This window comes from Diplotaxodon limnothrissa, linkage group LG1, assembly GCF_057381915.1.
Source record: "Diplotaxodon limnothrissa isolate DT_005_m linkage group LG1, D_limnothrissa_male_GT1.1, whole genome shotgun sequence".
NCBI classification, from domain to species: Eukaryota; Metazoa; Chordata; class Actinopteri; order Cichliformes; family Cichlidae; genus Diplotaxodon; species Diplotaxodon limnothrissa.
In genome coordinates this window covers 7798780-7825041 of record NC_140596.1, presented here as the reverse complement: position 1 = coordinate 7825041, position 26262 = coordinate 7798780, and the positions used below count along the sequence as shown (strand labels likewise).

Sequence of the window (26262 nt, the reverse complement as noted above, 5' to 3'; positions counted from 1 at the left end):
TCAATTCATTAAGTTGTTATGGCTGACATGTTAGAAAATATTTGCTTATTTATACAACCAGTGAGCATGGAGGAGTAAAGGCATTCATGTGAAGTTGAGTTTCTGGCTACCTGATGAATCATTTGTTTGGTATTTGTCAATACCCTAGGGAAATATCAGGTTTTTTAAAAGCTAAAGGCCTCGATTATATGTTTACACGAGCTCACACCTACCTTTGTCTGGGCAGGCAGCGTATAGTTCTTCCTCAGAGCAGTTTCTCATTTGGACTAAATTACTCTATAAAGTGAAAGATGTCGCTTGTACTGATGAACCCTCAGAGGATAATTACCAGCTGCAGCAAGGAGGCGTTTTCAGTGCGTGCCTATCTCATCTGCTGCTTCTGCCCTTTCTGGCTCTCCCACAGCGGCATGCTGGCTGCTGTCCTCCTCCTCATGTTAGCTATAGATATCTTTTTCTGACCCTCATTTGCTTTAGCTGCCACATCAGTGCTGGCTGAAGCATGGAAATACTGAAATAAATAATTTAAGTGGTAAGCTATCACACTGGTTGGACTTTTGGATATTCTCCTGGACACTTTATGGACTCTGTTTAGTTAAAAACTCTGGTTCAGACTATGTCTGGATCTCAGTAAGCCCTGAGCATCTGAGTTAAATAACTTTAGCAATATTTGATTGCAGGTCTAGTTATTAACAGTTAATAACAGAGTGCTAATCTCCTCAAACCATATCCGACCTGACTGCTTTGCTCCTTATTTGACACACTTGACTGTAGATTATTGAAGGTAATATGGTTATGGAAGTGAATTCTGTTTTAGTTTTTAATGCCCACCCACCCACGCACTTTCTTTCTTTCTTTCTGGGCATAAACATGTTAATAACTTATTTGAGGAGTAAGAGCATTGTCAGACTTTGATGTACCAGTTTTGAACAAACTTGTGTCTTTTATGATGATGTCACCTGTCGCTATGTGGAGAAAGACCAATAATAATCCTTCCTTCAGTGCATGGTAATACATTCAGATTGTGTGCACTACAAAGAAGGACTATTCACAGAAAGTCAATGTGTCAGTCTGTATTTGTGTATGTGTGTGAGAGCAGGTCAAGAAGAAGCTGAGCAAAATTGTTTCCTTGGATGCAGCTCAGCACTGGAATAAAACCGTACCCTTTTAAATAGTAAGGAGATCAAAAAATCAATACATGGCAGTCGAGGTTGCTGCCACAAATAATTTAGTGTATGGATAACACTGACCTGGTCGCCACATATATTTAGGCATTTGTTAATATACGTAGGCAGCCTGCACGAGTAAAAAGTGAAGCAAAACAGAGCTAAACACAAAGTCAATTTTAGACCCACCAGAGTCTAGATGTCAATATATGCTAATTTTGCTTAGTGCCTGCATCAAATGTAATACAATATAAATATCGGTTTTACAAATTGTTGATAGGATAATATTGTGTTTACAGCTTGCTGCGGTGCCCTTAACGGCCAGACAGGTTTTAGTACCGCTTTAAGACATGATTTTGTTTTATATTACAATATAGATGCCTAATTAGAGTTGTAACCCTTAATTTGTTCTTCTTTTTACAGTGTCCAGGGACATGAAACTCAATCCACAGCAAGCTCCATTGTATGTAAGTATCACATAATCACACAACACTAGCAGCAAAGCTGTTGTTCCAGTTCACATAATTATTTTTTCTTTTAACGCTTCTGCATTCACGTGCTGTGTAGGTGTGGTGGTGAAGGCGCTCGATCTGTTGAACCCGTTAGGCCGGGAAACCGTAATTCTTTATCAGTATTTGTTTACATGGTTTGATGATCTCATATAATGCCTGGAATGTCAGTTCTTGATTTCCACCTCTCCACCTGATAACAGGTCTAATTAACAGGAACAACTGAAAACAGCTGTGTGGGTGTGCAGGACCAGATAGTGGAGAGCATGCTGGACTGCATGCAAATGAACTAAATGTTTAATGTTTGCTGACTGGAAAATGGTCTATACTGTTTTTACTGTCCGCTTTTATGTCTGAGGTCATCATTTTGCATGTTGACACACTGATGATGAAAAAGAAAGAAAATAGACCCACATAACTGAGTAGGAAGTGAATGACAAGAAATATTACAAGTCAGCATAAAAGTAATTTTTAATCAATTTTTTAAATAACATTTAAGCACTGTGGCTTCAGTCAGAATAAAACCTTTCACTCCTGGAAGTGTCTTCTTTGATCCATTCATTTTTGAAGAGATACACATCAGGAATACCCTAACCTAGTGTTGTGTAGCTTTGAAGTACATAGGTATCTTAACCACCTGTTATTATGTCAACGTTACAGAGATAAATAGATGAACATTCTCAAAGACAACCAGCTTTCCAAACATCCCTTTGTTCATGATAAGTTGATCATAGCCATTCATAGTCATACTGTTTTTTTATTGACGAGGAGATACGAATGCCTTTAGGGTTGCATCAGGAAGAGCATCCGGCATAAAAAATTCAGCCAAATCAAACATGCAGAGCTCCCCGCTGTGGCGAGCCCTTGTGAGCAGCCAGAAGTAGGTTTTTATATATTCATCAATTCATTCATATTTTAACCGCATTGACGAATGTTTGGGATGTCAAGGCTGCAGGTTGAGTATGTTGCCCCTGATATCCTTTGCGTAGAGACGTTTTCCATTTGTGACTACATAAAACAATAGCTAAAGGTGCTGTATGCTAATCATTACAAATTTCTGTGCAGTTGTCTGCTGGAATAAACTAGCTGGCGAAAACATGTGGCGAGACACTGTTTCTAAATGACGGACATAGCCATTGTGATGCTCAGTGTGGGCATTTTGATCATTGCTATGTTGATTTTTGGAGCATGAAGTTAGCACGTTTGGACGTATTAAAACCATATTTGGGTACAAATGAACGAGCTGGACATTGGAGTCTGTTGGGAGTGACTCTTGAAGATGGTCTCAAGCGGCCACTACACAATGGCTTAACTTTTTAACCCTGGAGCTTGCTGCTTGCTTGAGTCTCTTGTCATTCTCGGTCCTTTGTCCCGTCCTTTGGAGCGAGGCACCTGTGTGTTTTGCTTCAGCGAAGTCACGTGAGGTAGATCAAGTAGATGAGATGTAGCTTGTTGCTGAGGTCGTCTCAGATTGCCGAACTGTGTGGCATATCATGTGGGTTATGTCAGCAGTTTTCTAGCTACTTTCATTGTCGCTGCCTAAAGCTTGGCAACACAGCTGGTGTTCAACTTTTTCCACTCACTCCTCCTTTTAAGTTCAATCAATTTCATGATCCTTTTAGCTGCTATTGTTGTTTTGGAGATGGTGAGTTTGCATAATGGTGTAAAAACAGATAACTTGGCTTTACTTAAAAAAACTAAATAAAATAAATGAATAGCAATTCTGCAAACTTGCTTAAAAAAGAGTAGTCTTTATTTAAGGGAGGGAATTATAATCTTTATTTTGAGTGTGCATCGCTTAAGGAGGATAAGCCACATTTGCGTCATTTAGTATTTTAAAGTAAATTTAAACCCACTTTATACAACCTTGGTTTTACAGATAACTCAGTATCTGTAATTAAACTACAAAACCTAATATAGATATGGTTACATGCACCACTTCAAACTGATTGGTACATGTCAGTGATATATGCAATCCCTTAATATTAAAAATTTCCATTTATAGCTCATTTATAACTCTTAATTACTGACTTTTGAATTGCGTCCAAAATGGACTTCCAGGTAGAGTTAAAATGTCTTTGAGTTCTACCGGGGTTTCTGCACTATTTGATAAATATTTAATGAGGTTTGTGTTTTGAGGGGAGTTTCTGAGTTGATCTTAGTGGTTACACTGGTCTCCTATCACTGGCAGGTGTAGAAGGCACATAGGAAATGAGATAAGTGAGGGATGTGTGTGTTTGTGTATGTGTGCCTCTCTAAAGGCTATACTGGCTCACACATTAACCACCCAGACAACCTTATCTGTGATTTACACTCAAACTCCTCAGTGGAACCAGGCAGGCAGTCAGGCCTCATTAGACATCAGATTTTAGAAACTTATCACAGCAGTTCACAGTGAGATAGCTCATAGGGGTTAAGTAGCCAGCCTGTAATTGTATCGTTAAAAAAAGAAAAAGAAAAAAAAAAGATATAGTTCATGGGCTCTACCTTCTAGATGAAATGGCAGCCCCAGTCTATAAGTGTAGAACTAAATCTAGAAGTTACATATTCTGAGAAGAACAGAGGTCAAGGCCTTGATATTCTTGCAATATTACTTTGTCCTCAGAAGGATTCTTAATGAGCATGTTATGGGTAAAGAAATTGAGTGAGGGCTGATTTTATTTTAGCGAGCGCTGGGAGAGGGTTACATGATTTGTTAGGCAGGGGATTAGTTGTGGGTGTTCTTAACAAAATGAGTTTTCTTTCCATAACAGCGAGACTCTGTTGTTCTAGCTGTGAGTAAACATGCTATTTACATTCTTGGCATTTAGCAGACAATGTTTCCAGAGCGGCTTACAATTAAATAAGCAGGTAGGGGTTCAGTGGTTAACACAGCATGCATGACTGTGGGCATGGTACCAGTTACATGGGCTGAACCTGTGAACTGACTGCTTGGTTATTGTCTCCAGGTTAAAGCTTCTCTGGATAACTACAATTATACTATTTTTTTAATGGCATCCAGAGCCTTTAAATGAATTGCAGCCAACATTCTATAGCTGGCATATTGACATGGCATGTATCAATACAGCCAAAATGGTTACGAGACGTACACACACTGTCATGAAGTATGTCGGACTGTTTTATGTACTGGCTTTCATGTGTAGTCATGAGAAAAAGGAACGTTTTCACTCTATGAAGTAGGAATTAAGAGGGTAAGTAGTAGCCAGGTGCTGCTAATCAGCACGTGATTAACTAACCATCTGCAAGAATGACCATCTCTGTAAAAACAGACGCTTTAGCCGTTTGCCAATCTCTGAACATTCAGACATGTTTTAACACAGCGGGACAATCTTTCCAGACTGGACATCTCAGGAAATTCACCAGAAGTTGGGTCTGTGTAATGCTCAGAAAAACTGCACATAAGCCAGTTTGTGACATTGTAGTTACAAACAGAATGAGCAATTGTATGAAAGGGTTACCTGAAGAACGCCTCTTTTTTCTGAAACAAATATGGCAGCATGGCTTAGGTGTGCAAACTTGCAAGATGTTTGCCAATTTGGAGATGTTTGTCCATAATAAACAGTGCCAACCAAACCAAACACAGCATATCAGCTCTTCATACCAGTTGTTAAGTGCAGTGGTTGATGGTTGATAACTCGGGCTTTTTTGCAGTCTAAGGATCTGAGCACTTTGCAGTCATGGAGTGAGCTGTGAATTCTTCTATGTACCAAAGTATTCTAGTCAAATGTGAGGCCAGCTGTCAGACAGCTATAGCTTGGCTGAAAATGATCCCAAACACAGTAGCAAATTTACAACAGAATAGCTGAAAAAGAAAAGTGTTGCAATCGCCCAAAGTGCAGACCTCAGTCGGGCTGAAATGTTGTTGTGGGACGTTAAGGTATGCATAAAGCTAAGCTGTAAAGAAGAGTCGGTCAACATTTCCCCACAAAGATACGAGAGCCTAATAAAATGATACAGGAACTGATAACTTCAAGTTATAAAGGGAGTTCTATAAGCTGTCCTGTGAGTACTTAGTTTTCAAAGCAATAAAGAGACCGCCATAGTGATTTCTTGATTATTAGCATAATAAAGACAAAATTGACTTTGAAATGATAAAGCTGCACATGCTGGGAGATTACAGATTGATAGCTAACAGCCAGTGTTGTATTGCTCTTGGCTGCTACTGTGGGCTGTGGGTCATACATACATACACATTTACTTTGCACTGTTATGTGCATGCTGCTAAATTCAATACCATTTGACACAGTACACAAGTTAGTATCATGAATGACATTAACTGGTGAAGTTATCTGGTTTAGCTTTTGTGACCTATTTGTTACATTGCCTGTATCTATATCAAGCAGTAAAGCAACCTCAGGGTTGGACATTTCAGGCAAAAATACTTTCTGATTTTCACTGTTGGCAGTATAGTATTAGGATTATTGCCCAAAGATTGTCCCCCAGAGCAGACTGCTCTAAAATCAGTGTGACATGTTAGCTTCACCTGGAGTAGCCTGCGTGATATTTCACATTTTTGTTCTTATTTAAAGGCGTCCCACACAAAACAGCTTTTCTTGGTCTGACGGATGGTAAATTTGAGCAGTTTCTTTTTTTCTTCTTTTTTTTTTGTGGGCAAACAGTTTATAGGTTTATTTTTGTTAATGTTTTAATAGCACATTAAACCAGACTACAGGAAAAATAAGGGGGGGGGGGGGGGGGTCTTTTAGATTAGAATTAAAATAGCTGCATAAACTATTAGATTTTTTTTGTATAAATTAATATCCCAAAAATCCCGTCCCTTGCTGCGTGAATGTGGCAATGGTTTGTTTGTAACATTTGTAATAACGTAAACAGTCAGTCAGTCACAGGACTTCCTTACGCCTTAGTCATGCTGGTATTTTGCTCCACGAATTTCTGGCTAAAAGAAGTTTTGCCCCAGTTTTACTGACATTAATATTTGGCCAGAAGGGTTTCATTTGATACAACTAGGTTTAATATACATTATCCTAGCTAACATTAGCTTACTTGCTAACTCTGATGATCTGCTAGTTACACCGTTTGTGAAGCTCTAATTTTTTAGATTATGCTGCAGTCAGTTCACATATTGGCAATACAAACATTTCATTGCATGAAGAATGCTGCTTGGTGCATGTTTACCTCCTGAAGGGACAAGGGATGCTCTGTATGTCAGCAGACTTGTAAGTTGTGGGTTGCTTAATTTGCTCTGCCAATGTTTCATGTTAGTGTGTAAACAGGGGCCGGTTTTGCTCCGTAAATTGGCTTTGAAATTGTATGTTGGGAACAAAAGCAGCAAGGGGTAAACCATGCAAAAGGTTGCAATATATGGCTTCCAAAAGAAGGGTCTCATGTTGAGTTGGCTTTAGTTGCTTGTAAAAATAAAAATGGCTTAATACCACGAAGGATGAATCACAATGACAAGCAATTACACCCATAAACTTTGAGGCTAACTTTTTAATGAACATCATTAAAGGATGTTTTTTTTGTTGTTGTTTTTAAAAAATGTGTTGTTATCGCAGATTTCATGTGACAGAGTGCACAAAAAGATACAAATGAAGATCTATTGGATTTAAGTAACAAGTGACAATTAGTTTGGGTGGTGAAGTGAAGGATAGAGCTGCCTGTAGTAAGAAACAAAGCCTGAGTTAAGTGAACAATCACTAAAATTTCAATATAAGTTTAAAAATAATTATCAGTGTGAAGTCGTAACAGTATATGCAAATGCTTAAAACCAAGCCTTACCTTACCTGGACAGATGAAACCAGCGCTGCAGCAGGATGTGTGGAAAAGGCTACACGTATATGCATATTTAAAAAGAGGGGGTTGGGTTCATAGTCTCCAGCTGTGCTTTTGATGCTGCTTAAAAGCTGCCTGTTCCCTATTGAAGCTCCATGATTAGCAGGTCAATACCCCAGCAGGTCACTTAGTTAAGTACTTATAACCAGCAGAGAGCACAGTCATACAGTGTGGCTGAAAGACATCCATTTGAGCACCGCTTTAAAACCACAGGTTTGTTTTTCTATATTAAGCTGGAGAGTCACTGCAATATTTCCTTTTTCCCATTTTAATTACTGTTGTTTTGAAAACTTAATGTCAGCAGGGTTAGTTTTATTGTGGGGCTTCTGTGTGCTCGTTTCCTCCCTTCTCCAGCAGATGTTTCACATCTCTGGCTTTTCACCTTCACCTTCACTCCCACCTCCTGCCGAGATATTTGAAGTACTGGAACTGATCAGATCTGGTTGATCTGATCATTCAGATCTATGCTGTAATTTTCTTCTGTTTAAATAATTGAATTTCAAACACCAAGATTGAATATTCTAAGATTTGTGCTATTTATTTTGTCCCCTTTAAAGTGTTTTTCTTTGTTAGGAAATTATCAATCGCTTATAATGTTATTTACAAAGGTGGGTATTAACTTTGGTGGAATAAGGAGATTTTGGTGGGCTGCTTTAAGAAATCTGAGCACCTATTGTGTCAAAAAGCAGCAGAGTGGTATTCAGACTGAGGTAATTTCCCACTCGCCTCCAGCGATGGAGAGAAAACCATTTCTCCATTTGCTTCTCTTTTGTTCGTTGTGAAAATGTGGAACTTATTTCACACTAATACGTTTTCATTTTCACATGGAGTACAAACTCACAAATCCTCTGAGGTACCAATCCTTTCAATAGCACCAAGCCCTAATTTCCAATCTGGGCTCAGGATAAGAGATGAGTTTTTAATGGAGAAAATGTCATGCCTGCTGGCTTCCTCCCATCTACTACTCATTTACTTCAGTGACTCTGCTTTTTAAAACTGATACTGGCTGTGCATAGAAAAGCCTACCCCCTTTACATTGTGCGCAGTCCTGGTTGTCTGAAGGTTACTGAAGGCTTTTTTTCTGGCTGTATGGCCTCTGGGCTATGTGGTTGTCTTTGAGCACATTTTGCCCCCTCACATTGTTAAGCATCAGTAGTGGCTTGCCAAACAGAGACCTTGCAATGTTGGGGTTGCTGGTTTGCCTCGCTGCTGTCCACCTGCTGACATCCGCCTGCGAGGAACATGGCCCGGAGGCTCCCATTTTATAAGAGAAGGAGGAGACACCTTTAACCCCGTTAAGCTCAGATCGTCACGACAGACTGCTCACGTTGGACGAGGCCAGTAAAAAGACTGCAACGGTGGCCAGATTAAGTGGGTTGAAATGTCCCATTATCCCTCCTCCATGTCAAGAAGCTGCAGTCCTACAGTGGAAAGCAGCTAATTCTGAACAATATCCCTATTTTTTGTTACTATTTCTCCTCCTCAGTGTCCTCAGATGACACATTGATGCTCTGTCACAAATCAGCCAATTGTCACTAAAACTGTACCTTTAAATGTATTAAGAAAATGTGTAGACAAATTGATGGTTTGGTTTATTTTATTTTATTTAGTTTATTGGCCAGTGGCAGTGTACAATAAATACCAGTTATAAGTTAAATTTCACCTGTAATTTCTGGTTGGAAGCATTTAATGGTGGAAAAACAAAATCCTGCGTACTAAAAGAGCCATGGCAATGCTGAACCCCAAGGCACAAACTTAGCATCTGCACCTGCTGATGATGCAGAATACATGAAAAAGGACAAACAGCATAGTTTTTACACTGACCAGGCTGTGTTTTTAGTACCATCCTGAACCTATTTAGCTGCTTAGCTTACACTGTGGTGTTTATTTCATTACGTATATTTTTATTTGTAATGTTCTAACAAAAAAGGGCTAATAGGAAATCCAGCTTACATGAGAAGACTGTTTATTCAAATTTCTTTTTTTTAAAGACTTTTGTTTTAGTTGTTGTTGTGATGATTATTATTGTATTAGATTTCTAAGCTGAATGTGCTTCTTTGTCTTGTTGTGCTGTTCTCTGATGGTGACTGTGCTCACACTGTTTTGCAGAAGTCCAGCTGCTCCTCCATGTTGTCTGCTTGTTTCTTTGTTAATGATGTGGTGTGTAACATTTCATCAGCAAACAAACATTACCATATTTAATTTGAGGCGTTAATGTAATTGCTGTAAACAACTGCGGTGCTAAGAAGATCAGGAGTCTCCGCACGCACTATTATTCACTCTTAAAATCTGGTATCCACTTGTCCAGAGTCTAGTTCACACCTGGTACTGCAGCCAATAAATGCATCTAAAGTGACAGACAGTGATTGAATTACACTGACTTGATGGCGTTAGATTGGTATCTATGGCTAAGTAGATGAACCAAGACATGTAGGCCACTGAGAAGAGGGCTGAGTTAGACTGCAGGCATCTGCAGGTGGATGATAATGTGCCCATTTCATGTTATAAACATGTCTTTTCTTTTTGTCTCTTTCTGTTTTTCCTTTTCCCTCCTAACGTTCCGTCTGCGTGCCTCTGCAGGGTCATTGTGTTATCACAGTACAGCTCAGTGATGACGAGCTGGCTGGTAGTGAGGAGGGCGTGGACTACTTCCTGCTGTTCGCTGGCAGTACACAGAGGCACCTGACCAGCACCCTGAGGAGCAGTCATGACACCTTGCAGGCTTTGTGTCCCGGTAAGCCATCGTACCCACAATGCCTTGCAGCTTACTAGCACCCAAAGGATGGCAGCTCCACCTACAGCATTTAATATTTGTTAGAGACTGTGTTTGCAGACACTTTTAAATAAGATTAGCCTGGATTATTAACAACTAAAGCTGATGCTCTATGAAAGTGCACCAGCTGTTTTATTTAGGAATGTTTTGTTAGTATCTCGTTGGGCCGCCTCATGCCTTAAGAACTGCTGACGTAAATTCATCAAGATGTTACGTCTGTGTCAGCAAATGGAGATTTTGGCTCACACTGGCATGACAGCATCACATAGTTACATCCGCGATACATTCCACCACATCCACACCACAAGTGCTCTGTTAGATTGAGATCTTGTGCCTGTGGAAACTATTTAAGTATGGTGAACTCATTGTCGTGTTCAAGGAACCAGTTGGAGCTGAGTTGATTTGAGCTTTCTGGCAGAACATCTTATCCTGCTGAAAAGAGCCTTCAGAAAAAGGTGTATGTTGTGGTCATAAAGGGATGGACAGCAACAAAACATGGGTAGGCTGTGGTGTTTGATGCTCAGCTGTTACTAAAGAGCCCTGAGTCTGCCAAGAAGAGCCCGAATCATTGATAAAAGGGAGGATGTTTGCTTTTGTTATGTTTACACCAATTCTGACCAGTTTCTTAACTGACAGGACTGGCACCCAGTTTGGCTCTCTGCTGCTATAGCCCATCTGCTTCAAGGTTTAATGCATTTCACATGCAGCGATGCTCTTTTGCCCAGAGAACTGCTGCTCGCTTTATATTTTACTTACCATTCTATATAAACCCTAGAGATGGTTTTGTGGGAAAATCCTAGTAGATCAACAGTTTCTGAAATAATCAGACCAGCCCATTTTGAACAACCATGTTCAAAATCACCTAAATCACCTTTCTGACACTCAGTTTGAACTTCAGCAGGTTGTCTTGACCATGTCTACATGCATAAATGCATTGAGTTGCATTTCCTCATGATTGACTAAGTAAATATTTGCATTAAGAAGCAACTGAACTTGTCTATCTAACAAAGTAAATGTATTTTATCCCCTTACTTGTCACTTTACTTTAGCACCTGTCCACTTTATTGTAATTCAGTACAGTATCAGCATTTACATACATGAAAGAGCACCCCCAGTAATTTGACCTCATTTCTAAACCTTTATAGCCATCATAAAAGTCGACTTTATGGCAGATCACTTGTATTGTATTTGTGTATTTGAGTCAAAACGTAGTAGCAGTGCTCCAGAAGAACTGAGGAAAAGTTTGAACATTATCTTAAAAGGTGGTTTTAAATTCTTCTGTATTCATCATGTGCTGCATCCCAAATTAATATTAAAAGAGGTGTTAAACCAGGAAGGAGAAAAAAAAGATTAATCATCTGCTACCGCTGTCCTCATTTTAAACTAATGTTTTGTTTTGGAGAAAGAGGAATCACTTCACTTTCTAGAGTCTATCCCATTTATCACTCCTCTTGGAGCTTTTCCCACTTTTTCTACTTGCAAAATGGAACATATTTGGTCTGAATTGTTTTTCTGTGCTTTTTCTTGGAAAATAAACAAGAATCAACAGGAAACCTTGATAGAAAAAGTCAGAGATCTCTGCACATACAAAGTAGGTAGTCAAAACTGCAATGCAGCTGTGACCCTGTGACCAGAGTTCATGTTAATTGAATATTTTCAGTCACTGACTGATCAGAGCATAAGAGGAATCAGCTATGACATTAAGTTATTCCAGACCATCTGGGCTTTCGAAGAATAAATATTACATTATAAAAATCTCGAGCTCTTAGGGAACATCAGAGCTTACTGGAGGTCACATGTTCTGGATGTGGTAACAAGGGTTTATGCTACCAAAATGTTCATGTAATAAAATCTGGTCTTATGATATAAGAAATGTCACTGACATCATTGCTTCCTTCAATGGTCCACGTTCCACAGAGGAAAATAAAAGTGGCAGGATTATAAACTGTGTTATCTTGGTACGAGTTCCACTAAATTAATGCTTAAAGTTGGGAGGGAGTTGGTGTCACTTTACCAGCAGATTAGCTTTGCTTCAATGCTTTCTCCATCAGGCCCTTCTGGGCTCTAAAGGGATCAACTAGGTCGCGGGATAGAGTTCCCAGGGGACCTGGGAAAATGACTGCAAACTCACTGAATCACTGCTTTGGATTAAGATATCTCTGATTCAAATAATATTTATCAAGCTGCCTAGTAGCCTTCTGACTGCGTTGGTAGCGACATACAACATTGACAAATTATAAAATATATGGATCTGTCGTTACAGAACGTTTTCTCCCAGAACGAAGGGTATTGCAGACGTGCAAATGTGGCTGATCTTGTTGTAGAGCACACAGTGACGTGGAGTAGATTCCAGAAATTATGTGTGAATTCATGCAATGCTTAATAACTACAAGTGGGAAATCAGTTTTGAAACTGGCTGTGTGTGTTGACATCTTGTTGGGAGTGGACAGATGGACCATGGCAGTGTTCCCTGACTTTCTCTTTGTTTTCTTCTTTTAGACAAAACTGAAAAAATGAGCAACTTTTCAATTTTATTTTGCCAAATTAACACATTTTAAAAAGCAATTGCTACAGTAACACAGAGGATGTCAAAACTGGGGCGGCACAGCAAGGTGAAAAATATAAAGTGAAATGAACTTGAATTAATATGATTGTTTTCTTGTTTTTTAGGGAAAATATGTAGGCTTTTTTTTTCTTCAAAAAAGTATGTCTGTGCAGTTGCACTGATAACATGTACCCACGTTTAGGAGAAATTAACAGTGAATCTTTTTTCATTGTAAATAACCGATGAAAAGTGAGGTGTGCGTTGTGTGTACTTTTTCCTGCTTCTGAAGTGGGCCGTGCCAAAAAAGAGCCACCGCAATAATATATCAAGTTGTCCTCAACTCAAGTAACTTTGTTTTATGGCTTTCTACTCTGCTCGACTATACACTGTGGGGCAAAAGGAGGGGCTTTACACACCGTGTACACTTTACACATGGTGAAATCCAGAGCAGAGGAAGGAAGATAAACTAGTCGGACTGTAAATGATACCAAAACGTAGTAGATTAAAAATGTTATATTTTTAAATTGATTTGACGGGCCTGTTGCTCTTCTCACCAGCTGAGGTAGGCTCCAGTTCCCTGTGACCCAGATTTGAATAAGTGGTTAAGAAAATGAACAAATGCATTAATGGATAAATTGATTTCTACTTAATATATTTCTCTATGGTTTCTTGGGGAGGAAAGTGGGTTCAGAGAGTGAGGTTGAGTTCCCATGTCGGGGGACAGGCACTGCCCCACTCCCTAAGCAATAGTTATGGAAACCACTGTGGACATTAGTGTGCTTTGTTCAGTCTTTGCGATGTGACTTGTGAGTAAATGGCTGTTAGTCAGAAGAATTTAACACATGTTCCATTAAGTGAAATAATATTGTGAATTTATTTGTATTAATTAGGATTTAAATCAGCATTGCAGCTCTGCACTCGTTTGTAGCTCATTACTGTGACAAAATTAGTTCACCATTTCATCCAAGTAGTGCTTCTAAAATGAGAAAAAATTCAATTAATGGAGTGATTAAATTGAATAAAGATACTTTTTTTAAAAGTTAAATTTAAGCTTGATTTCCTCTTATTAGAGCAGATTGAATTAAAGCAATATTTTGATTTATCTAAGAACAGTACAGGTGTTACTAATAACATTAACACCTGACTTGTTAATAATTTTTATTTAATTGTTCTGAGCCAGCATGGACTGTTGGTAATGTGAAATTGAGCTTACAGCACATATTATGTTGGGATCGCCGCATCATCACTTTCTGCGCCCGGTTTAACGCTCCATCATATTTGACCCATTTAACCATAGACTATATGTAAAAGATGAATGCTGCTAACCAGTGTCACCCGATATCCACAACATTAGTGTTTTAGATGGTGCCATCTCAAGCCTTGATTATATTTTCGGCATCCACAAACCCATTAGGGTCTGAGTGACATACAGTGGTGTGGACGTAGTTATGCTTGACTGTTTTTTCTTTTTGTGACTACGTGGACTCGTTCATAGGGTAACAAAACCCCAACAACTTTCATTCATCAAAAATTGAAATACAATCTTCTTATACCATTTTATGTTAATATTACATTGAATCAAAAATAGTGAGGTAAGGCTTACTGTTGCAAATAACTGCAGCTGCCTGTAACAGCACATCTTTAAATGAGTTTGTATTAGGGCTGTTCGATATAACCATATATATCGGATGACGATATAAAAACGTCTATCGTTTCATTTTACGATATCGTTTGTTTCGTGGTGTCGCAAAATAAACTCTTTACGGCAATATTTTTCATCGTTTTGATGGTCACTGTAGTGGCTATATTAATTTCTTAAAGTTCTCTCTTTCTCTTATATTTAATATAACCACACCACGGACGGACAAGCGCATGTTTTTATGCGTTGTCGTTAGCAACAACGACGGTAAAACCATCTCGTGTCCGCTTGTTTATGTTCCACATAAACCTTTCACAATAAAGCTCAAGATCCTGTTGAGACTTTTCAAAATAAACTGAATCACGTGAAAGGGCAGATTATTTACGGATGAGAAGTAAAAAAGAGCCGTCAGGTGCTAAAAAATAAACCTTAGACTCAAACGTTAGAACAGGCTTTTCCCCGCAGCACGCCGTGTAATAAATACTCACAAAGAAAACGGCGGCCGTTACAACTTATGTCTAAAAATGTGTCGTTTCATACATCTGTTAAAACACTCGACTCCAGCTACATGACGCGCAGCTGGAAACACTTCATGCAAGTCGAGTTGCCTGAGATTCACAGAATTGACAAAAATGTTACATTTTTGTGATTTATATCGTTATCGGGACGATAGAATTCTTATATCGGGATATGAGATTTTGGTCATATCGCACAGCCCTAGTTTGTATACCCACTGTATAGTTGCTATGTAGTCAAAAAGTATGCATAGAGACCAAAATAGTTCTTGCCAGCCACTAGTGGCCACTCCAGAAAGTGTAGTTTTCTGGCACTACAGCGTTGACGATGTTTACTTTACTATTAGAGATACTGTCAGTGACCAATATTTCAATTGATTCAGCCTGCATAAGCTGGGTCTCACAACAAGAAAACGCTCAAAACTGAACACAATTCAGCAGATGAGTTTAAAAATTTTGCGTAGAAATATCGTTTATGCATTTTATACCTCATGCAGTGAATCTATTTTAAACCTGCGACATGAACTGTGCAAGTAGCCAATATTGCTGCAATGATTTGTGATAGTTGTGTGGGCTGCATCAACAGAAATATATATACTCTGTAACTGAAGTAACTAAAGTTAATTTCCGCAAGACTGGCATCTGAGGACATCTTAGACCCTACAGTTAGCTGGCATTGTACATCAATAAAGTATAAATAATTAGTTCAAGCAACTAGTGTTTTAGCTAGGGCAATAATTTTTTATTGTTTAGTTGAAATATTGTTGTATTGTTATTATTTAAGCTCATATGACTTGAGTTTATAGCAAGGCCAGTCATTTATAGCCGAAATGGGTTAATCCTAACAAAGAAACGTTTAATCTCATACACTGAAAATACACAATATAATCTATTTGTCGTTGTGAAAAATGCTGTACACTATGGTACTGTCCTCCACAGGTCAGTTCTCTGTAATCCCCTCTTTCTCTCTTCTCACCCTTGCTTTTTGTGTCTCTTGTAGCTCATGACTGCTGCGAAGTGGTGCTGGTCACCTTGTGCTCAGTCACCCGAGGTGTCCCCGAGGAGCCACAATCCCATCTGGTTCACGTGGCGCCATTGGCCGAGCATCAATTCAGCTTTGTTCAGGATTTGGCGTTTGACATGGCCCAGTTCCTGGTGAGCAGAAAGACGAGTCATTTCTATTCCTACTGCATGTCATCAGTTGAATAATAGAAATACAGAAGCTTGTCACAGGGCTGGAAAACAAAATTGGTTACCACTGGTTACAAGTAATACAGCTCTGTGTACAAAGTGACAGTTAAACAAAAAGATTGCCATGTTATTGTTTCTTTCCTGACAAGGCCTAATGTCTGACAGTTCTTGGCGTTCAATTAATGAATTCTTTTCAGCATAGTTTATCATCCCATAGAAATTTTATGAGTTTGCTTTTCTGAGGAGTAGGACAAGATAAAATAATTTTCTTGGGCACTCAAACTTAATGGAACATGTTCCAATTTATAAATCCGAACATGATTTTTTATTTTTATTTTTTGTCAAAACAGTGCATCCCCAAATCGAGCTTAGCGCTGATACACTCATGTGGATGTTTCTTCCTACATTAACATATTTCATTATTCAAAAGGCATTTGGTTAATGCTTTCATGCTGAGCGCTTTAAAATGAGTGCTCCCATTAGTCTACGGCTCACTTCAACCTCTATGAAACTCGACTCATCTCTGTAATCACCCTCCACACAGGTGAGCACTGTGGGCCGGGCTGATGGCCTCGATGGGGCGCTGTTGCTGGATGAGTGTCAGATTCCTCTGCAGGAGTGTGAGCGTCTGGATGAGAGTTTGGCACTGGCCCTACACCACCTCAAACTGCCTACAGGATGGAATTTACTGGGGAACAAACGATCCAACAGCACTGGTGAGTCTGGAGGGCAGTGGACCCTTTGAAACAGGCAGAATGTCTCTGCACTGATGCAGGAACATACTGACAAATTATGGTTGTATAACACATACTGACACACATGACCCTGCTGTTTGTGTGTTTGTTTATCTGGCTCCTTTTATGTTGTTGAGCAGGTATCAGCAGACTAGGAAGACTGAGGATTCTTTTTTGGCATTTTCAGAGAGACACTGTAATTACTGGTCAAAACAACAAGACTTTGTTACTGATTAGTTCAGATGAGTGCATGGATGTAACAAGCTGTTTACTGTCTCCACGTTGTGTGGGTATGTGTGTGCTTTGCAGCATGCGTTACTGAAAGTGACTTCCATTTAACTTCTATCTTTATAGACAAATCTGGTGGATGATTTATATATTGCACTCTCACTCTGGAACACCACCTCCATTACTGCAACGGCAGAGTGGAACTGAACACATTTTACATTACGACAGTGGGAGCACTGATGTTTGGGTTAATCACAGTCGGCTGTCGCCCCTTCTGACAGATGAACTTAGCCTGTGCAACTGTAGAAGTTATCCAGTCTCACAACGCTAGTCTGAAATTGGTTATGACACAGCTTTTGGGAAAGAAATAACATTAAGGTACCGCTTCTGTCTGACCTTCACAGTCTGTAAATTTAAATTGGCTACCTAAACCCAGCAGGAATCATTTCAGCTCCTAGCTTAAAATTTAAATCACTAAACTGTTCGTTCATTTTAAACACAAGAAATCCATCATTTTATAAAAATTGGAAATGTGTGACACTATGAAAGTTTAAATGTACTACTAACTTAGAGGTATCTGTGGTCGCAGCTTATCTCTGTAGAACGATCACTCCCTCTTCAGCAGTTTATGGTTAATCTTTTCTTGGCACTTTGCTTTAAATGTGACTTTGCTTGTGACATTTGCCTTCCACTGTTCTCCCAAATTTCTGTTATTATTAACTTGCTGTTGTGGAGCTTATATATGCGACCTGAGACCATATCAGACATGTTTCCGCATAAATGCAACCACAGTATTATACCAGCTGTTGTTGAATCTGGCATTCCATTTTCATCTGAACCACATAGCTGTAAAGTTTTTTGATTTGCTCTTGCTGTGCTGAAACAGTGGTATCATCTGTCCCATGACAGTTGTATAAACACCTAGAAAATTGTCCAGAACCCCCTTTGTTGTAGTTCATGCTGTATTACGTCTCTTATTTTGCCCCGAGGACACATGCATAAACACTCACAGACCCACAAAGTGAAAACAATACTGACTAATCCATCAGCTGATAACACGGCTACAACAGAATAAAAAGGGCAATTGTGGAACTCTCTGTGGGTGGAGATGAGGATGGACTTTTGGTCAGAGATGCGAAGGAGGCAGTACTGTATGTTCCAGTTATTTTTCCTGGAGTACAAAAAGAGATATTGGCTGTTTATTGTGGAAGTTTGGTTTAGATGTTTGCTAGTGCGATCTACATGGACGGTGCTCACAGATAATATCAGGGGAGGATTTGAAACAGCTGTGCGCAGAATTTGACTTGAGGCAGCAGAAAGAACCTGCTGTCGGACATGGCAGGAGGTGAGCCTGAGGTCTGGAATTGATGGACAGAGATTTCAACACCATTGCTTACTTGCCAACTAGAGGGTTGTGCATTTAAGGGTTGAAACACCCAGTGAAGATTTGGTACCACTTGACACCATCCTCTTCAGCTGCACATACTGAAGTAGTGGCATCTTGATTTTATGCAGTAAGTGATGATATCATCAGTTAAAAATCCAATGCAGAAGTGCAAATCTAGCTTTGACCAGACTTGCTGTCAAAATACACATTTTTCAGGTAGCAGAGAAATTTGATCAACAAATTGGCTAATATATGGATGTAAACCATTTTTACTCAAAAGATGAATTCCTGATAGTTTGTCTTAAATCTTCCATTGACTTGACACTGCCAGGTAGTGTCTTTAATAATGTTGTGTATTTTCTTTGTGCTAATGTCAATGTGGTCACAGCAGATGAAGTCTTATTCATCCACTGAAGAGTGTTTGAGGAGGAGCATTTCCTAGATACAAATAATGTTTTAGGTGCTTTTTGAAGAGGATTTGGGAATTAAAAATCCAAGACCTCCAAGGCATTTAAAAAAAAAATTACTTAAAGGCACTCAAACGCCTTTATTCTCTTGACATGGTCATATTCAACCTAAAAAGGATCAGGTATTGGGTAGTTAAAACCAGTTTTATTCACAAATAAAGGGTTTAATGCTGAACATTTTTTTGTAGAAATATGAGTATGCCATAAGAATAATGGCAATTTAAATTTTCTACATATTTATTGTGGTCTCTCAGTTTAAACTGTGATCTCAGGAGTATATTTCTGGCTTAACAGCAACCACATCCACCTGCTTTTCACTCTTGAGTTTGAGAGGTGCAGCCAATCAGAAGAGGGCTGGTTTAAAGAGTGCAGAGGGAGCTCAAACGTTGTGTTTTAGACTGCGGATGAAGGCCCAATATAAAAATTTATTATTTTGTTTTTTGTCACTCATGCAAAGCTACTCTGGGAGAATCCAACAGTAAAAATCCTGGAGCTGCAAATGAGAATCATAGATGTGCTAAAAAGCTTAACATGAAAGCAATAAGCAATGAATATATAAAAATTATATATTCATTATTATTTATTTATATTTGGATATTTATTTTTAAGAGCTTAATAATATACGACAGGTGCTTTCAAAGTATCCCAAAATAAACATTTGCAACATACCATTTATGGCTTGATTGATACCAGAAGCCCTCGAGTTGCTTCAGTTTGTCATCACACTCTTTCTTCGGGGTGTCAGATGCATGTGAAGTGCCATTCTGACACAATCAAAGAGCAACTTCAGGTCTCTCACAGTGAGCTTATGCAGTTGAAAGCAACAGCTGACACCGTTACATCATCGCCTATGTGTGTTCGTTTTATCTATAAGAAATATTTCTGTACTTGGATTATTCACACTGGTCTACAGCCTAAATGCTTGTGAAATAAATGTAATGACACTTTAGTAATTTGGCTCACTGAAAGTGAAAGTGACACTTAAAACTGGTTGGGTTGGCTCTAGTCTTCATGATATGCCACGAGGTTATGTCTAAGACTAAAAGTTATTTGTTGGAACAAAAATGATTGAAGCACATCTTTACTGGTGAATTTTGGCAAATAATTTCAGAAGGCCACTTATTTAAGCTTCCAATTTTGATTAAGTTTCTATGACTTATAGGTGTCAGGTATGAAATGTGGCAGATTTCAAATTGTTTATTAGCTCTGTTTGACTTTTGGCCTCTGTTTTGACCTTGGATTTGACCTTCCTAGCAGCAGGACTGTAAAGTTGCATTTTTTTTTTTTTGCATCCCCTCTGTTTGTTCCCTGCATTGTAAAATAATTGAAAAAAGGTTTGTCATGGAGACATCCATAGACAGACATGTGGTGAAGATGATCAAACCAAAATGTCAACATTTTATAATATTTGGGCTAACTGATGCAAGCGACATTTCTCCATGTGACAACATCCCACCTAGGCCCAATATCTTGTCCTTGTCTTTCAAATATAATGGGTCATGTTTAGCTTTTCTCTATAGACCTTTGTTACATGATGAACAAAGGTGCTGTATTATCATATGAGGTGACCGTGTGCAAAATGTAAAGATAGTGAAAATAGTGGCTAGTCAGCTGTTTTAAATGGTCAAAATAAAGACGTAAACAGCAGGTTTGATCTCCAGAGCAGAAAACTCCAGAGTTAAAATAGAGTGCGTGTGTTCAAATACGTACATTGTATTTGAACACTGGTGTATTTACAGAACACGCCACTACACGGATTTATCTCTAACTCTGGTATTAGTATGAACAAATAGAGCTGAGTATCCCTTTGCTGAAGCCTGAGCACTTGAGGTAGTGAGAAACTGCTACATCAGTGGAAACAAACATACATTTTTATTAAAATCAAAGTGCCAATTTTCTCCAGTCATTGACTCTGACAACTTTAATCAGTTAAAGGAAGCCAAATGAGCCAATGCAGATGATAAACTCTGCGAGGTAATTGCTCTCTGTGAAACGGCATAAACAAGACTTTTGGGAGTAGTTAGAGCGCTGCCTCAGCCTCTGGCTATTTCTCAGATAATAGCTAATGGTTAAACTTGGATTTGGATATTAGACCAAACCAGAAGAGCCGGCAAGATTTTAGACAAAACTGACTGGAAAAAAGAAAAAGCTGGGAAGACTGGAGTAATGTGGAGTGGAGATCAGAAAAGCTCACACACTTCTTAAAATTTTGAGTTTGTTATTGTTCTAGGAAGAAAACTCGTCATATCAAAAATTAGCTTATCAGTATTGACCTTCATCCCGATTAGATCCGATCCACTTGTTACTGTGAAGTGTGTCAGAGCGCTTTAACGATGGACACACACGTACAGGCTCCTTTGCATTGAAGTCAGTTGTCATGTTGTTGATGTGGAAGGCGCCTTCATGCTGTGGTGAGTGATGTGTGCTGTAATAGGTTCTGCTTCACAATATGTCACAGCTTCAATACAAGACGCTCAGCGGTGCCGAGCCGCGGGGAGGGAAGAGGAGCGCGACTCGGCTCTCCATTTATCAGATCTGTCAGATGATGGATAGCATTAGACTATAGGTGGAGGTGACGGTGCTTCATCTCAGTCATCCTTCACGCTGTGGGCACGCAGCACTCGCTGCTCTAACTGTAGCCACCCATTTATTGTCGTCTGGGAACGTCACCTGGAAAAACTGCGCATATCATTAAAGATGGTTGACAGTTCCCAACTGATTCCTCGGTTTTGAACAGGTGCATTTAGTGTCAAATTATCTAAAGCCCGTGGGTTGTCAATCAGTGCCATTAAAGTAGATGACTCAATGATCTGTGGCCTTTAAATTCACTAAAGTCAACTAACAGAACTGTTGCATAATGTATTAGTTGTTTACTTCATTCATCAATAAGACAAAGAGCCTGCAGCCCTGCTAACAATTCGGTTAGGCCCACCATTCTTCCTGATGTCAAAGGTGAGATAATAACACTTACATAGGTTGTATAATAAAAATTGTATTCAGTTTAGTTTAATGTTTTTGCATGCGAACTAGGGCCTGATACAGATATCAGCTGATGCCAATTTGTTAATTTATTTTTGTTTTTCCTCCCTTTGTGCCAGTGAAGCAAGGAAATCCTCACTATAGAAAAATAACTGACCCGTTTTAACCTCTTTCACCTTTTCATCACATTTAACCGCTAGCAAAATTAAGGTTCAGTGCAGAAATTTGCTCATTACCACAAAGTCTTTCTAAGGTTAATGGGTATGTTTGTTTGTGTTTTTGTTTTGTTTTTTTACTGATGCTATTGGACAAATAAAATTCTGATCTGAAGATGGCGCTAGATGAAAATCAGGTGATAATATCCTGGCAAGTATTCTGACAGTTGTTAAATCATTTCACACGACCAAAGTCTGTATTCATTCTATGATTGTACCAGATTTTCTGCCTTGTAGTTTTTGAGAGCCACTATCAAGGCTAAAAATTGCTTTTGAATTTTGAGGATTTGCTGCTTTCCTCTGTTTTCTCTCCAAAGCTATCTACAAAAGTAAAATGTCACTTTTGGGTAAAGGATTTTTTTTTTGGCTCATTTCCCTGATGAATAACTATACCGAATAATTGGGGAATCAGCAAGAAGCCAGGATCTCTGCCAGGAAGCGGTGAAGCTGCTTTGTTGTGACCAATCATTCATTGAAGCCACATTGTGTTGGTGATTTCTGTCCCAGATCAGAAAGCTAAAATTGCATGTATATTCTAGCTGGCACTCATAATATGAAAATGACATGGCTGTTATGGCAGCCAGTTTTGAGGAACCGCAAACAAACCCAGCAGTAAAGCATTTCCTGCTGCTGTTGGCACCTCACATTCCACACCGGCCCAGCTCGGCCAAGTGGAGCATTAAATTTGACCAATTAGCTTGAGGTTGATCAGGGCAGGCTTGTTCATAAAGGCCCACAGTAAATGGACTGAAACCTCTCATCAGCAAACACAACCAGCATTGTGAATGTTGCCTAACGATTATTGTGATGCTGATAACACCAAGGAAAATGTGTTTTCTGCCCCTTTCCCTGTTCTCAAGCATTTGTTCTGCAGTTTATTTTTTCATTCTTTTCCAGCTGATCATATCTTGCTGTTAAAACCTACACTAGGCAGAGTAAAATAGTCCCAGAAGAAATCACAGAGGAGTTGGTATATAGAACATCCTGTTTGTGTCTAACCCAAAAGCCTTATATTTTATCTGTTTGTGCAAATAAATCTGATTTCCTGTACTGCGAACTGGAAGAAAATCCTCTGCTCATAGGCAGTGACAAATGAAAGCGAAAGAACAAAAACAATCTTCCTAATAAACAGTGCAGAAACACCGTCCAGAGAAATCTGGAAGCAGCAACAATACTTTTTGCTGCTATAAATAACCACAGACCAGCTGGGTGATAAACAAAAGCACTGTATATGCAGTTTACTGACTACATTAAAGACATCTGGGTACTGAAGTTGAACACCACATTTAAACTCGCAAGCTTGCAATGTTGTGTGGTGTTTTAGATTACCAGTTCTCACATATTATTACTTTTTTATTTCTCTCCAATGAGCTGCTTGTTCTGCTTTCCATTGACAATTTATCATTTATTGCACTTCAGGACTCAATTTCCCACTAACTTAAAACTAGGGCATCCTTATGTCAGCGTACCCTCTTAAATTGACAATAAATTTGCCAGTGGTTGGGCAGTAAAAGAGATTAATAATAACACAAAGGTTTGGGCAACTCCTGTAGACCCAGAAGTGTTTTCATAATCTTTTCCAATGAAGACAGAGAGAGAATTAATTACACAACTTGAAACGAGGAAATTTCTGGGATAGCCAACAGCCCTCAGCCGGCCTTTAGTACTGAAGAGAGCCTTGCTGGCAACCTGTTGCTTTAGCAGAAAGATGAAGTGTGTGTGTGTGTGTGTGTGTGTCCATGAGTCTCTGTTAGTGTCTCTTTGAATGTGTGAAAGGGAGGATCTTGGTGTTTGATGGTGTTATTAGCAGTCTGACTGATATACTGGGCTAATAATGGACTTGAATTAAAAATGGGACTGTGGTGTGCTGGTATGTGGTTAACATCTGAAATGAAATGGTGTCTTTTGATTTATTCATAGAGCCATTACTGTTGTTGCTTTCATTTGTCCGATGATGCTTCAAAGGCTTTTCCGCATTCACTGAACATGTCAAAATCTTGATATGGTCTGTATTTTTCAGGCACACAGAAGACATGATTACAATTACACTCAGTCGGCATGCTGGGTTTGATCACAAAATGACAGTTATGTCCTGCAGATACCTGTACTAATCATCTGATGGACGTAGCAGGAAGGAGACAAGTTATGGTTTTATCAGTCTGTGAGTGTGCAAATGTCTGTTGTATGCTGGGTCATCATGGATCCTGAACTGGTTTAATTAGACTGCTCTGCAGTGTTGCCAGGCTGCCACAATTGATGGTATGTTGGCTGCTTTGCCACGATTTAGCTCCCTGGACCGCTGCGCTCTGTCACGCTCTCTCTTTTTGATTCTTTTGGTCTTTATTTGTCATCTTCTCTCTCTTCCTCAGATCTGAATCCTCAGGAGACTCTGCTGCATTTCTCAGCACGTCGAGGTCTCTTTCAGGTTACACACTTCTTGCTGCAGCAAGCTGGGGCAAGAGGAGCCCTTCGTTTGGCCAACAGGCAAGGCGACACCCCGTCCGCCGTTGCGGAATTACGAGGGCACAAATGCCTCCATGAGCTCCTCACAAAGTAAGCGCTTGTATTATTCTCAAAACATTCAGTTCAGGTTCACGTGAACGTCTCGTGTCATATGGCTATGCTTGAAAAAGATTTATTTGTCTAAACTGTCCTCACACTGTGTGACAGTGACATTAGCCCTGAGGTTCAGTGAACATTGCCCTCTTCTCTGTACAAACAGTTCCATGTCAATATATCAGAGGGCAGATGGCGTGGTTCCTCCTTCTTTTATAGCAATGTTGTTTGTCTGTTGTCCTCACAGAACAATAGAAGTATTCAAAGAACATCACCACCAAGCCACGCAGCAGCCTAGCTTAGCACTTTCAGCTGCAGTCAGATAGTTGAGGGCAAATTGAAAAGTTGTCAGTATTGTTCCAAGGAAATCTAAAGTGATGGGAAACTATTCTGCAACACAAAAGCCTCAGTCCTGTTTCCACTGACCTCTTGTAGTACCTTTTCAGTCTCACTATGCGCAGCTCCACTTTAATCCAAACACACTGCAGTGCTCTCTCTGCAGTTTAATGGCATGGTGATGTATGTGTTTTGTTTAAAGTTGTCAAGTATTATCCTCTAATAATATCTTCCAGAGTCTAGTGAGGTCAAATTCTTTCATTCAAAATTAAAACTCAGAGGGGGAAAAAGGAGCGTTTGAGTGCATTGACTTAGACAGAGCTTAAAGTGGAAAGAGACTCCTTTTATGTCTTTGCAGAGGACGTTTCACTAAACTCAAAGTGAAGATGCCACACACTGAAGGAAAACTGCCACTTAGCGAGCTTCCTTGTTGCTAAGCTTGCACTGAAGCCAGTTTATGACCTCCATCTCGCTCTTTATGTGCTGGTAATTACATTTGCCTCATGAAAAGTGAAGTCACTTGTAGCCTTGGTTGGTGACCTCAGCTGCCGGGCCTCGGTGTTAAAGAAGTCCACCCAGGATTATGCAAACAGATCTGCCTTACTAGGAGGCGTCTCCCCTGTGCAGCACCAACATATGAAAAATGAAAAACTGCACATACTTTACCGTCAACTCTTAAATTAAATGCAGCAGGGGGAGAGATGTTTTCTCGGAAAGCTTATCAGTTAGGAGTGGCCTTTAAGTACGTGTATTTTACTACTGGAAAGAAAAGTATAACTTTTAGTGGACAGGATATGGCATCTGGAACTTTTAAAGTTTTACTAACATTTACTAACATCTAATCTCTGATTACTTGCTGACTACTGGAATAGACTTTCACAACCAGCCTTAGCCCATTTGAAGTTTAAGGATGTGAGTTACTGAAGAAAAACTGCACTCTGTGAATTGGCTGACATCACTGTTAAAACCTTTCCGTGTTAGCCAATGCAGACCCTTCCGGATGATCTAAGTGTTTATTTCACGGCAGGGCTGAGACCGATCCGGAGAAGGACGAAGAGTCTGTCGCTGTCCAGCAGGTCTCTGAAGACGTTCAGGTGTTTTGCCACCTTCCCAAACTGAACACACACACGTTGACACTGAGCATACACCCTGGGCGTGACACACCGTCCTTTCAGAAGAGTGTTGAGCAGCTGCTGCACTTGATTTGTCATCTTCATGCCAAGGTGAGTCAT

General features: G+C 39.5%; 1 protein-coding gene across 5 annotated transcripts in view; it reads left to right on the top strand.

Annotated features, from left to right (window-relative positions):
• akap13a (A-kinase anchoring protein 13a) overlaps window positions 1-26262 on the top strand; it is a 119711-nt gene that overhangs the window by 18086 nt on the left and 75363 nt on the right. For all 5 annotated transcript variants that reach the window (XM_085361240.1, XM_085361487.1, XM_085361401.1 and 2 more), the window contains exons 2-7: window positions 1587-1630; window positions 10046-10199; window positions 15938-16092; window positions 16673-16844; window positions 24508-24691; window positions 26058-26253. In XM_085361240.1, the coding sequence (XP_085217366.1) occupies window positions 1598-1630; window positions 10046-10199; window positions 15938-16092; window positions 16673-16844; window positions 24508-24691; window positions 26058-26253 (894 nt within the window). In that variant the 5' untranslated portion in view covers window positions 1587-1597. The remainder of the gene's footprint in view (window positions 1-1586; window positions 1631-10045; window positions 10200-15937; window positions 16093-16672; window positions 16845-24507; window positions 24692-26057; window positions 26254-26262) is intronic.